Genomic DNA, 12,147 nt, shown 5'->3' with positions numbered 1-12,147 from the left:
ATGCATTGCCAGCTTTATCACTGCTCTGATTGAAAGAGGAGTTTAATATGGTTTGTCCTTTGCCATTTAAAAAATATTTCCCTGCACTTACCCGTTATTTTCACATTGCTTGTTATGGGATTTCCCTGCAGCCTCTAGTAGAATTGTAGCTAATAACATAGTGAGCCTGTTAGATTATGTTGCCTGTGAAGCAATACTGGATGCCTCTGTTAGTTCTTCAAACAGGAAGATAAAAAGAATAAGTCCTACTGCTAAAATGATCTTGAATGATACTACTACAGCTGTATACTTTGAGTGAGGCTCAAAAACTTACTAAGCAGGTTCAAAAAACTTACTAAGCACCTATTAGTTAGACTCAGCAGTGTTTCTCAAATGCAGCCATCAGGGGCTTTTCTTGCGGCCACAGCCTGCTGAGCGATGACGGGGGTGGCGGAGCGGGGGAGGGAGAGAAATCAGGGGCCCCTCAATTGGGACCACCAGCAGGGGTTGGGCCCTGCCCCCCTTTGGAGACAAACAACAGAGGAGCAAGCAGACAGTGAGTTCCCCACTTTCCAGGGGCAGAGGGGTCAGGCTTCAGCCCTGGGGTGATGAGTTGCAGGCTCCACGGCATGGTGGTGGGCTCCATCCCTAGGCTCACCACCCCTCCCCATCACCCCTGGTCCCCGCTGCCTCCTCCAGCCTTGGGCTGCGGCCGCCCGGTTACAGGCTTTGGCTTTGACCCTGGCTCACTGCCTCTTCCCCCCCCCCCCCATTGCCCCTAGCCCCAGCTGCCTTCTCCGGTCCTGAGCTTTGGCCATGCGGTGGTGGACTCCATCCCCCAGCCACAGGGCTTTGGGCTTGGGCCCCAGGATCTGGTTGCAGGGCTTGGGTCCCAAGGCTCTGGCCACCACCCTCAGCAGCGTGATAGTGGGTGCCTCCCTGACTCCTCTCACACAAACACCCATCGCCCCTGGTCCCCATTGCCTCCCTACCCAGAGCTTAATTTGTCCCCAGGCTTGCTGGGGCTGAGCAAATCTACTGTGAAAATCTGATATTTGTATAAAGAAAAGGAGTACTTGTGGCACCTTAAAGACTAACCAATTTATTTGAGCATAAGCTTTCGTGAGCTACAGCTGACTTCATTGGATGCATACTGTGGAAAATACAGAAGATGTTTTTATACACACAAACCATGAAAAAATGGGTGTTTATCACTACAAAAGGTTTTCTCTCCCCCCACCCTACTCTCCTGTTGGTAATAGCTTATCTAAAGTGATCACTCTCCTTACAATGTGTATGATAATCAAGGTGGGCCATTTCCAGCACAAATCCAGGGTTTAACAAGAATGTCTGAGGAACTGTGGGAGCGGGGAGGAATAAACAAGGGAAAATAGGTTACTTTTTATAATAACTCAACCATTCCCAGTCTCTAGTCAAGCCTAAGTTAATTGTATCCAATTTGCAAATTAATTCCAATTCAGCAGTCTCTCATTGGAGTCTGTTTTTGAAGTTTTTTTGTTGAAGGATAGTCACTTTGAGATCAGAAATCGAGTGACCAGAGAGATTGAAGTGTTCTCCAACTGGTTTTTGAATGTTATAATTCTTGACATCTGATTTGTGTCCATTTATTCTTTTACATAGAGACTGTCCAGTTTGACCAATGTACATGGCAGAGGGGCATTGCTGGCACATGATGGCATATATCACATTGGTGGATGTGCAGGTGAACGAGCCTCTGATAGTGTGGCTGATGTTATTAGGCCCTGTGATGGTGTCCCCTGAATAGATATGTGGGCACAGTTGGCAACGGGCTTTGTTGCAAGGATAGGTTCCTGGGTTAGTGGTTCTGTTGTGTGGTATGTGGTTGCTGGTGAGTATTCGCTTCAGGTTGGGGGGCTGTCTGTAGGCAAGGACTGGCCTGTGTCCCAAGATTTGTGAGAGTGTTGGGTCATCCTTCAGGATAGGTTGTAGATCCTTGATAATGCGTTGGAGGGGTTTTAGTTGGGGGCTGAAGGTGACGGCTAGTGGCGTTCTGTTATTTTCTTTGTTAGGCCTGTCCTGTAGTAGGTGACTTCTGGGAACTCTTCTGGCTCTATCAATCTGTTCCTTCACTTCCGCAGGTGGGTACTGTAGTTGTAAGAATGCTTGATAGAGATCTTGTAGGTGTTTGTCTCTGTCTGAGGGGTTGGAGCTAATATCACTTTTCACAGCAGAGTTAGTAGCTAGCTGGGAAGCTGTGAAAAGTTATATTAACATACAAGTATCACTTTTCACAACAGCAGACTTACTGGCTACAAAGTCTAAAAAACAGAAAAGAAAAAGAAACCACAACAAAAAAGAGAAGAATGTGCAAAGCACCTGATTTGTGCTGCTATTCTGTTCAGGTCCAATAAAGAATAGAGACAACTATACATTATTTTTACTATTGAGACTGCAAAAAACACTACATAAATAAATTGCAAGGATTTGGACGTGTATATGTGCATATTTATTTGTTTTTCCTAAAGTTAATTTAAGTATTTTAGAAAAAATTGTCAGAGCGGCCACCAGCAAAATTTGTTGGCCGCACTCTGAGGCCATCAAAATATTTGTTGCGAGAAACCCATAGCTAGAGAACTAAATCACTAAGCTAGACATAGATATGCAATTCCAGTACCTGCTTTTGCTACTGCTTGCTGCCAAGCATGAAACTGACAGGTTTAGTGACAGTTTCACTACTGGCCACAGAGTTATGAATAGTTGCATTGAAAGTTTCCACTCTTGTTAATTTCACTTTGCTACCACTCAGTAAAGCTGTGAGCAGCAACAGAGGCAATGAAGCTCTCTGGCTACAGACTCAGATGATGTAATTGCTTTATATGCAAACCACATTCAGATTTATATTGCACCTCTGATCCATTGGAATGCCAAAGTGCTTCATATCCTCTACACGGGAATAGCCTCTCTCACCATTAAGATACACAACTGTTTCACAGCACACAGTAACTGTCTGTGTACACTAATAATAAACAGGAAGTGAAGTGTAGCCCCAGTCCCTTCAGACTATAAGGAGGATGTGAGATTAGCAGCATGGTACTATTAATAAGAGGTTTCAGAGTGGTAGCCATGTTAGTCTGTATCAGCAAAAACAATGAGCCCTTATGGCACCTTAGAGACGAACAAATTTATTTGGGCATAAGCGTTCATGGGCTAAAACCCACTTTATCAGATGCATGGAGTGGAAAATACAGTAGAGAGGTATAAATACACAGCACATGAAAAGATGGGAGCTGACTTGCCAAGTGGGAGGTCAGTGCTAATGAGCCAATTCAATTAAGGTGGAAGTGGGCTATTCTCAACAGTTGACCAGGGGTGGAAATCACTTTTTGTAGTGCTAATGAGGCCAATGTAATCAAGGTGATCCATTTCAAACAGTTGACAAGAAGGTGAGAGTATCAGCAGGGGGAAATTAGTTTTGTAGTGATGGAGGGAGTCTCAACCAAGCAGACATCTCCTCCCTACAACACCAACAAGGAGAGGAATATGTATTTTAAGGGCCCTTTACTCCTCCCCTTTCTCAACATGCTTTGCCCTGGATAGTGACAGTCAGCCCTTTTCTTCCTCCACTGGTAACAATGGGCGTCCTTCCTTTTTTGCTCTAGGAACAGGCCTGCTAGCATCATGTCCTGAGATTGAGAGGATAAAACTTTCCAGAACCTGCTTTCTATTCCTTTGCTTCATCCTTAAACTGAACCATTCTAGTCTTTTAGCACTGAAGACAGATAGCTCTGATCGCCTTTTCTCAGATGTCCAACCTTGGAACCATAAACAAAACAAAGATTGGGAGAGCTAGCATCTATTAACCACGGACTTATTCTGTCCATAGATTTTTCTTTTTCCATATTGGCAGCTTGCCTCTTCCATAATCCTTTACTTTCCACTTAGATTTAATGTAAACGTAAGGGTAAACTTTTGCATATGAGTGGGGGTTTTTTGTTTTTGGCTTGGCATGTCTATCTTGGCAAACGAAGGGTTTCAGACCCATTCATCTAGTTAGCTTTAGGATATTTCCAGATCCTCAGTCATTAAAGAGAGTGATAACATATCCTCTTTTTTACTTTGTAATTATTATATTCAAAGCAGATGCCTTAGGAGTAGATTTCACTTAGTCCTGCAGCAGGTCATAGAATCATAGAATATCAGGGACCTCAGGAGGTCATCTAGTCCAACCCCCTGCTCAAAAGCAGGACCAATCCCCAATTAAATCATTCTAGCCAGGGCTTTGTCAAGCCTGACCTTAAAAACTTCTAAGGAAGGAGATTCCACCACCCTCCCTAGGCAACGCATTCCAGTGTTTCACCACCCTCCTAGTGAAAAAGTTTTTCCTAATATCCAACCTAACCCCCCCCCCCCACTGCAACTTGAGACCATTACTCCTTGTCCTGTCCTCTTCTACCACTGAGAATAGTCTAGAACCATCCTCTCTGGAACCACTTCTCAGGTAGTTGAAAGCAGCTATCAAATCCCCCCTCATTCTTCTCTTCTGCAGACTAAACAATCCCAGTTCCCTCAGCCTCTCCTCATAAGTCATGTGTTCCAGACCCCTAATCATTTTTGTTGCCCTTCGCTGGACTCTTTCCAATTTATCCACATCCTTCTTGTAGTGTGGGGCCCAAAACTGGACACAGTACTCCAGATAAGGCCTCACCAATGTCGAATAGAGGGGGACGATCACGTCCCTCGATCTGCTCGCTATGCCCCTACTTATACATCCCAAAATGCCATTGGCCTTCTTGGCAACAAGGGCACACTGCTGACTCATATCCAGCTTCTCATCCACTGTCACCCCTAGGTCCTTTTCCGCAGAACTGCTGCCTAGCCATTCGGTCCCTAGTCTGAAGATGGTTCCCTAGAGCACTAGCTATTTAGTATACATTCACACCTATGACTACTGACTGATATTTTCAAATGTGCTTTGCCTGCTAGTCTGTAATCTGTAACCTTAGATTTCTACCTTTAGCCTCCTTCTCAATTCTTGTTATTTTGGACTCTGGCTAACACCAAGAGTGTCCAGTTGAAAAAGGCACACTCAGTTTCACAAATGGTGTGTCTTTTAAATGGAATGGCTACCACTATTGAAATTATCTGTGCTCCCTTAAAATAAGCAGCCTTTAAGCATTAGCCATGCCCCAACAAGAAAAGGGTTAAAACTTTTTTTTTTTAAAAAAAAAAAAAGGTAGATGAATGCTCTTGCTCTCTTTACACCAAATACAGTGATATCTTGTGGCAAATTAGGTTAAAGTATTACTTTGTTTTCTCCAGGTCTGCCTTGACTCCAGATGCCTTTGAGCGTGGCGTCTAAATTCAGTCTGGGTTACTTCTTGTGGCCCACTTTTAATCTGTATGTTTTATCCTCCCAACTTTGTATCAGACACAGATTACAAGAGGATGTAAAACAAACCTAGCCACAGTCCCTGTGGTTTTATTTCTGTACACCTTTCCTAGACAAAGCCCATTGTCTGTTACTTCCCTTTATTTGCCATCTTTCAATCACTTTGCAATTCACAAAAGTCTTAAATTCAAACAGTGGTTTTTAAACTTTTTTTCTGGGGACCCAGTTGAAGAAAATAATTGATGCCCGTGACCCAATGGAGCTGGAGATGAGGAATTTGGGGTGCAGAAGGGGTTCTGGGTTTGAGGGGGCTCAAGGCTGGGTGAGGGATTTGGGGTGTGGGAGGGGGTCAGGGCTCTGGGGTGGAGCCGGGGATGAGGGGTTTGGGGTGCAGGAAGGGGCAGGGAATTGAGGCACGGACTTAACTCCGGCAGCTCCCGGTCAGCGGCGCAGCCGGGGTGCTAAGGCAGGCTTCCCGCCTGTCCTGGTACCGTGGACTGCACTGTGACTTGGAAGGGGCCGGAAGCGGCCAGCAGCAGGTGCGGCTCCTAGGCTGAGGTACGCAAGCAGCTCTGCGCGGCACACCCCCACCCCCAGCTCCCATTGGCCCGTTCCCAGCCAATGGGAGTGCGAAGCCGGTGCTCGGGGCAGGGGCAACACGCAGAGCCCCGTGGCCCCCCTGCCTAGAAGCCAGACCTGCTTCTGGCCGCTTCCAAGGTGCAGCATAGGAACAGGTAGACACTAGCCTGCCTTAGCTGGGCGATGGGATTTTTAACGTCCTGGTCAGCAGTGCTGACCAGAGTTCCTAGGGTCCCTGGCTGCTGAGCAAAGCGATCCAGCACCTTACATGCCGCGACCCAGTACTGGATCGCGACCCGAACTTTGAAAAACACTGGGTTCGGAAAGGAAGATTTTGTGAGTCAACATATCAAATGCTTTACTGAAGTCCAAATATATTATAATCAGTGTGTTACCCCAATTGACGAAAGAAGTGGTGTTGCTGTGGAGTTCATTAACTGACGTAAGTTAAATGGTGTTAGTTTTGGTGAGGCAGGCAGAAAACAGGAATGTTTTGTATCATAGGGCTGCATCAAACTTCTGACACTATTTTAAATTCTCCCTCACTCTCATTCGCAGACTGTACCAAGATGAGACTGGGTCCCTGACTTTTTGGGGGGATCTCCCTGGTACTGCTACCCTTTACAGAAGACAATGGATTTGGCAAGAACCCAGATGTAGGGATGAAAAGGAAAACTGCAATGTGCCTATGGAAACCTGTACCACAGAGCAAGCCTTTTCCATGTGATCGGTTCAAACATGCCTGCAGCATCTGCAGAGGGTTTGTTTATCTTTATGGGGGTCGGTGCAATAGCAGCCTAAGTGACTTCTGGCGGTACAATATAGGTAAGTGTGTCCCTCCACTGTACGACTGGATGCAGAGTCACACATGAGTTTCACATCCTTGTGAAATCGGAGCCACTCCATAGCATAACAAGTCTCTAGGCCACCGGCTTCCAAACTTTAATGGTTCAACTGCTACCTTCTTAAAAAACTGTAAAGTGAATAGATGGACTGTCAAGTTCACATTCCACAGTTTGGGAATGGTAGGATTTGCCATATTGATCCATTGAAGCTGGTATTCTGCCTCTCGCAAGTGCCAGAGCTGAATGGTTGTGGTGTAGGTGAAAAGCCCATAATGCATCTACCTAATTATGTAATGGGGTGCACATATGTTCCTGTTGTCATTACACACCGAAGCATCAGATTTGTTTTCCCTTATTTTAAGCTAAAAATAATGCTCTCCTTAAAATACTCTGATTCAAGTTACATATTAAAAATACAGATAATTACTGCAACATTTTAGTACAAAAACACCTGGATATTGTAAGGCTGAATTATCAAATTTGTAACTTTCATTACAAAGAAATTAAAACAAACACTTTTTTTGTGAAGTTCATTTAACACCCCAGTGTTTTGTGCTCCCCATTTTGGCCCAGTCAGGGTCAGTTCACTAGCATGAATCCCAGTGCTATGCTGAAACTGATGCTTGTGGGATACCAAAGCTTTGGTGTACAATACATAAAAACCATTATCAATTTTAACTCTGTTCAAACCAAGAGAGAGATAAAATTGTTTGCCAAATAGAAAAGTACAAACCTATTTTGTGGGAGAAATTAATTCAACCTTCCATGCTAATAGAAAAAAAATGGTGAATGAACAATCCAGTTAAAGTTGTTTACATTTTCACCTTCCCACACCAGTCAACGGGAAAACTGTGTTTGATCCCAGTATCAGTCGTGGCTCATTTTGGAAGTGCAGGCAGAACCAAAGATGCCTCCTTCAAAGCATCTCATCTTCACCCTACTGCTGACTTCCATGTGGTTTGTGTGTATCCATTTTAGCGCTCCTTTTGTTTCCTAGCAAGCAATGAATGGGAAAAACTGGATTGTTCAGAAGATGGCCCAGAAGAACTGGAAGAACATTCAATGGTGGCTTATCAGGTGAGTTTAAATTAGTCCTGCTCCTCAATAGATGTTTTTCTTTGGTGCTGTGGCACAAACTGTTTCGTTGCTGTGCCCTGGGGAACAATTTGTCACCTTCCCCCCCAAGACATGGCTGCATTTCAGGCATGATATCTGTATGTGGTCTGTAAAATGTTTTGATAAATAAGAATTACTATACTATCGTTAACTGTATCACTAGATGATTTTTTGCTGTCCTTATACAGCACTCAAATAATAATAATAAATGGCCTAGTGGCATTCTTGTTGACTGGTTAAGATTGGCTGTGCATTTTAGGGTATTTTATTTGGTGATGGGGGCTTTGTCCTTTTAAAATTGTTTTTAGATTTTTGTACTGCACTCCGGGTGATAAATGAATATCATTGTGCCTGCAGGGCATCCTCTATATTTTCGGTGGGATGGTGGATTCTGCTTTTACGCAGGTGAAGATCCCTCTCTGGATGTATGACATTGGTATGGAACAAGATAACCAGTTTTCTTCCAAGAGGCAGCTCAAATACACAGTAATTCCACAGAGGGTAATAAATAGCAAGGGCCCAGTTGTGTCCTCTGATGTACTTGTATGTACACACGCTCCCGTTTCCCTTTGGCTTCACTGCGAGTTTTACATGCAAAACCACAGACAGAATTTTGTACTAAAAAATTCGGCTGTTAAACTGTCAAACAATCAATTTTCCTTTCCAGCAGGAAACATTTTGTAGCAACATTTCTGTACTCAAGGTTTTCAGCATTTTCATTAGACTCTTTACTTTTAGAGTTTTATAAGTTGATCTTTAAAAAGTTCTTTAGCAGTGAAATAGCAGGCTTAGATATGAGGGGATTTTTTTTCTAAATTATGTCCAATGTAAAGAAAAGTCACAAGTTTTTGTCTATTACGGGAAGAAAATAGTAACGTATTTTGCACTCTGAGAAACACATAGAAAGGCTGGCACTAAGGCCTTGTCTATGCTACGGGGGTAAGTGGACCTAAGTTACGCAACTCCAGCCACATGAATAATGTAGCTGGAGTCAGTGTAGCTTAGGTCAACTTATGGTGGTGTCTACACTGCGTTGTGTCGACATGAGATGCTTTTCTGTCAACTTACCTTATGCTTCTCCTTCCGGTGGAGTACCGGAGTTGACAGGAGAGTGATCTGTGGTCGATTTAGTGGGTATTCACTAGACCTGCTAAATCAACCCCCAGTGTATCAATTGCAGCAGCATCGATCCCTGGTAAGTGTAGACATGCCCTAAAAAGATCAAATAAAGTAGAAAACTACTTAAGATGAAGAAAAGGGAAAAATGAAAACAGCATTTCTTAAAATTTTTCCTGACTGTCTTGAAAGACCAATTTTTTTGTTTTGTTTTTATCACTGATTTAGCTCTAATAAAGGCAATGGGACATTAATATTCTATCCAATAACATTTTATATATTTTCCGTGGACAATATTGCAGTATTTAATTTTATATGCTGTTAAATAATTTACTATTAATATTTCAGTGCAACATTACATAAGCATATTATATATATTTTCCCACGAGCAGTAGCATGGCTAGTGGCTGGAGGCGAAAACTGGGAGTGAAGACTCCTTGCTACTATTCTCTCCTTATTTCACTATGTGATCTTAGGCAAGTTCTTCCCTATCTCTGCCTCAGTTTCCCATCATGTAAAGTAGAAATACTCACTCACCTGCCTGAATTAATGAATGTTGAGATCCTCAGATGAAAACTCCTATCAAAGTGTAAAGCATCGTATGAAATAGGCTTCCCTGAGTCATAGCACTAAATTACTCATCAGTAAAAAATTGGACTCTATAGAGTATCAGCGAAAGATTTACTTTTTTTTTAAATTGCCCTCATTAAAAATATTCACTACCAAGATCTCAAGGTAAATGGAACTTTTGCACATTTAGACTACATTATGGTGTTACAAAAGAAGAGCATTCCCCAGATGAAAACACAAACTTTTTATGTATAACATACAGAATGGCTGATGGTGATATTTACATTGAGAAACCTTGGTGTAGGAAGTCTATAATACAGTGTAATATTTTCTTAGCTCAGAGTATGAAAAGACAACTTAGATAAAGGTGATTAAAATATGCCCTTTGGTAGCTCACTATACTGCTATGTTAGTGTTATGTGTTTCATCCTTGCTATATGGTAAATACACCAGGATGACATTTAAAAAAAAAAAAAAAAAAATCAGAATAGCAATTTTAGAAGGAACAGTGTCCTCTTGTGGTCCTAGATATAAACTACACTTTGTTTAAAAAAAATCCTTTTAGATTCAGCGAGATGGACTGAGTGCCGGCACACAGCAGTGGAGACTGAGGTAAGAAACCAGGGAATGTGTGAATCAAATACATATTGATTAAACAGGTTGCTTTAAAATGTGTTCTTCAAAACAGTTCCAGTCTAGACTCCTCAGGGACATGTTGCTGTAAAGTACACTGCTTTATTTCCCTGCAATTTCAATAGCTGAGGTTTCCCCCTTCTGAAAAACTGGGATACTACCTACCTTTGCAAAACACTTTGATCCTAGGATGTAAATGCTGAATGTTATTACCTCTACTGTTCTTTTAAAACACTTCAATCAAGAGGGCCAATATTAAGCATGGGTTGCCACTTTACAAGCGGCTTATTCTCTTAAAACTAGGATTGTTTAAAGATATTGACAATATTCATAAACCTCAAAGTTTGATGTGCTCTGTTTTCACAAAAATCTGGCAATTTTTTCATTTCTTCACTCTAAATTAGGGACTTATTTGGATGAAAGTGAATCAGTACACACAAAAACAAAAAACCCACTCCTGTTTTTGAGTGAAAACCTCAAAATGTAAACATTAACTTCTTGTTCGGATATGGGATCAGTTTTCACATCAGCACATCTGAAGATTTGAATTTTCATGTTTCAGTGCAAAAATTCATATTTCATACAATTTGGAACATGAAATCACCCAAATCAAAATTGCTAAGATTTTCACCCAGATATCACTAGATTTTCTTTTCTTAATTGGGGCAGAAAGTGGTGCTGAGATAAACCTACATAAATCCAGGATGTCTGTGTCAAAGTTTGTTAAAGTGATTTTTCATTTCATTACTAAAATGTTTTCAGAGCATTGCTCCAGCTAACAGAAAGGGCCACAGCGCAGTAGTGTACAATTCCAGCATGTACATCTATGGGGGATACTTCGACATCAAAGGGATTTCACAAGAGTTTTGGGCTTTACGTTTTGGTAAGTTAAAGCTTCTCTTAGGATCTGATCCAACGCCCAGTGAAGTTAATGGAGAGCCTCCATCAGGACTTCAGTGGGATGTGGATTGGCCTCTTAAGAAACCCCTTATCAACAGGGATGGTATAGAAACCTGTGTAAACCCTCAGATTTTGCTATGGTGGGCAGAATTTAATCTTTCATTTAAAATTTTTTTTCCCCCTTACATTCTGATTGCAGAGAAAACCCATTTTAGGCTGGAATTAATGCTATCAGGGCAACATAGTTCTGAAGGAGTCTGCACTAGTTCTCTGGGCTGAGGTCTCCAACACAGTTTCAGCAAGTCCACTGTACAGAGATCAGCTGATAGGTTTTGCTGTCTACTGTCATATTTTTCACCTGTTCAAACAGGATTGCTAAAAACCTTAAGCCTCAGCTACACTGGTGATCTTCCCTGATTCCATGCATCAGTGCTCAGCCTCCACTATAGCTGTCCTCATTCAAATCTCTCATGTTGACTGGGTAAATTGCTGTAAATTTGTACTGGTGCACCTTATCCCTGTTTCAGCGGCTTTGCGTGTCTACCTCAGGGGTTTGTAGAGGTGCAGCAATATCAATGGTTTGTTACTGGTGTTAATATTCAGGGCAAGGCCTCAATGCTTTTTAGAAGTTAACCCATCTTTTGAAGACCCTATCTACCTCCCCATGAACATCCACTCTGTAAACAGAATTCAGTTCCTGAATTAGAACCCGACTTTTAATCTGCCACCCTTCACTATAAGTTGGTGCTGTTGCAACTGGCTTTTCAACTGGAGCCTTAAACTGCAAAGAAAGACAGCTATTCTCAGTCACGTGCATCAAAGCTGTTCGACAGACAGGGTCTGCTCTGACAAAGTGTGTTTTACTGCAGAATTTTAAGCATCTCTAATTGCTGGGACTCAATGTAAAATACCATAGGGATCAAAATCCTGCATTGGCAGGGGATGGTTTCATCTGCATATTTCATCACCAGCCTCTATTATCCTGGTTTGCAAACCAGAAAATCCCATGTTCAGAGTGACTGAAAGCATTTGTCATCT

At 42.3% G+C, this 12,147-nt stretch overlaps 2 protein-coding genes across 13 annotated transcripts in view; one reads left to right on the top strand and one right to left on the bottom strand.

Moving 5' to 3' along the window:
* The window catches only part of LOC311528327, an 80,819-nt gene that overhangs the window by 62,222 nt on the left and 6,450 nt on the right, over positions 1-12,147 (top strand). For 7 of the 8 annotated variants that reach the window (XM_084643213.1, XM_084643208.1, XM_084643209.1 and 4 more), the window contains 5 exons: positions 6,488-6,754; positions 7,772-7,851; positions 8,248-8,326; positions 10,142-10,188; positions 10,972-11,092. In XM_084643213.1, the coding sequence (XP_084499339.1) occupies positions 6,592-6,754; positions 7,772-7,851; positions 8,248-8,326; positions 10,142-10,188; positions 10,972-11,092 (490 nt within the window). In that variant the 5' untranslated portion in view covers positions 6,488-6,591. Of the gene's footprint in view, positions 1-6,487; positions 6,755-7,771; positions 7,852-8,247; positions 8,327-10,141; positions 10,189-10,971; positions 11,093-12,147 lie in introns of those variants that run through there. The other variant, XM_084643212.1, reaches the window with a different exon arrangement.
* The window catches only part of EPB41L5 (erythrocyte membrane protein band 4.1 like 5), a 113,001-nt gene continuing 102,639 nt past the window's right edge, over positions 1,786-12,147 (bottom strand). The window contains exons 26-27 of one of the 5 annotated variants that reach the window (XR_014713567.1): positions 8,959-9,102; positions 1,786-2,279 (exon numbers count right to left, since the gene is read on the bottom strand). Coding sequence is in view for 1 of the 5 variants with exons in the window: in XM_084643205.1 (XP_084499331.1) it covers positions 9,018-9,102 (85 nt within the window). In the remaining 4 variants the exon portion in view is untranslated. Of the gene's footprint in view, positions 2,280-7,893; positions 7,998-8,729; positions 9,103-12,147 lie in introns of those variants that run through there. The other 4 variants (XR_014713568.1, XR_014713569.1, XR_014713570.1 and 1 more) reach the window with 4 other exon arrangements.

Source organism: Lepidochelys olivacea, assembly GCF_965140295.1.
Source record: "Lepidochelys olivacea isolate rLepOli2 genome assembly, chromosome: 11".
NCBI lineage: Eukaryota > Metazoa > Chordata > Testudines > Cheloniidae > Lepidochelys > Lepidochelys olivacea.
This window is presented reverse-complemented; position numbering and strand designations above follow the sequence as displayed.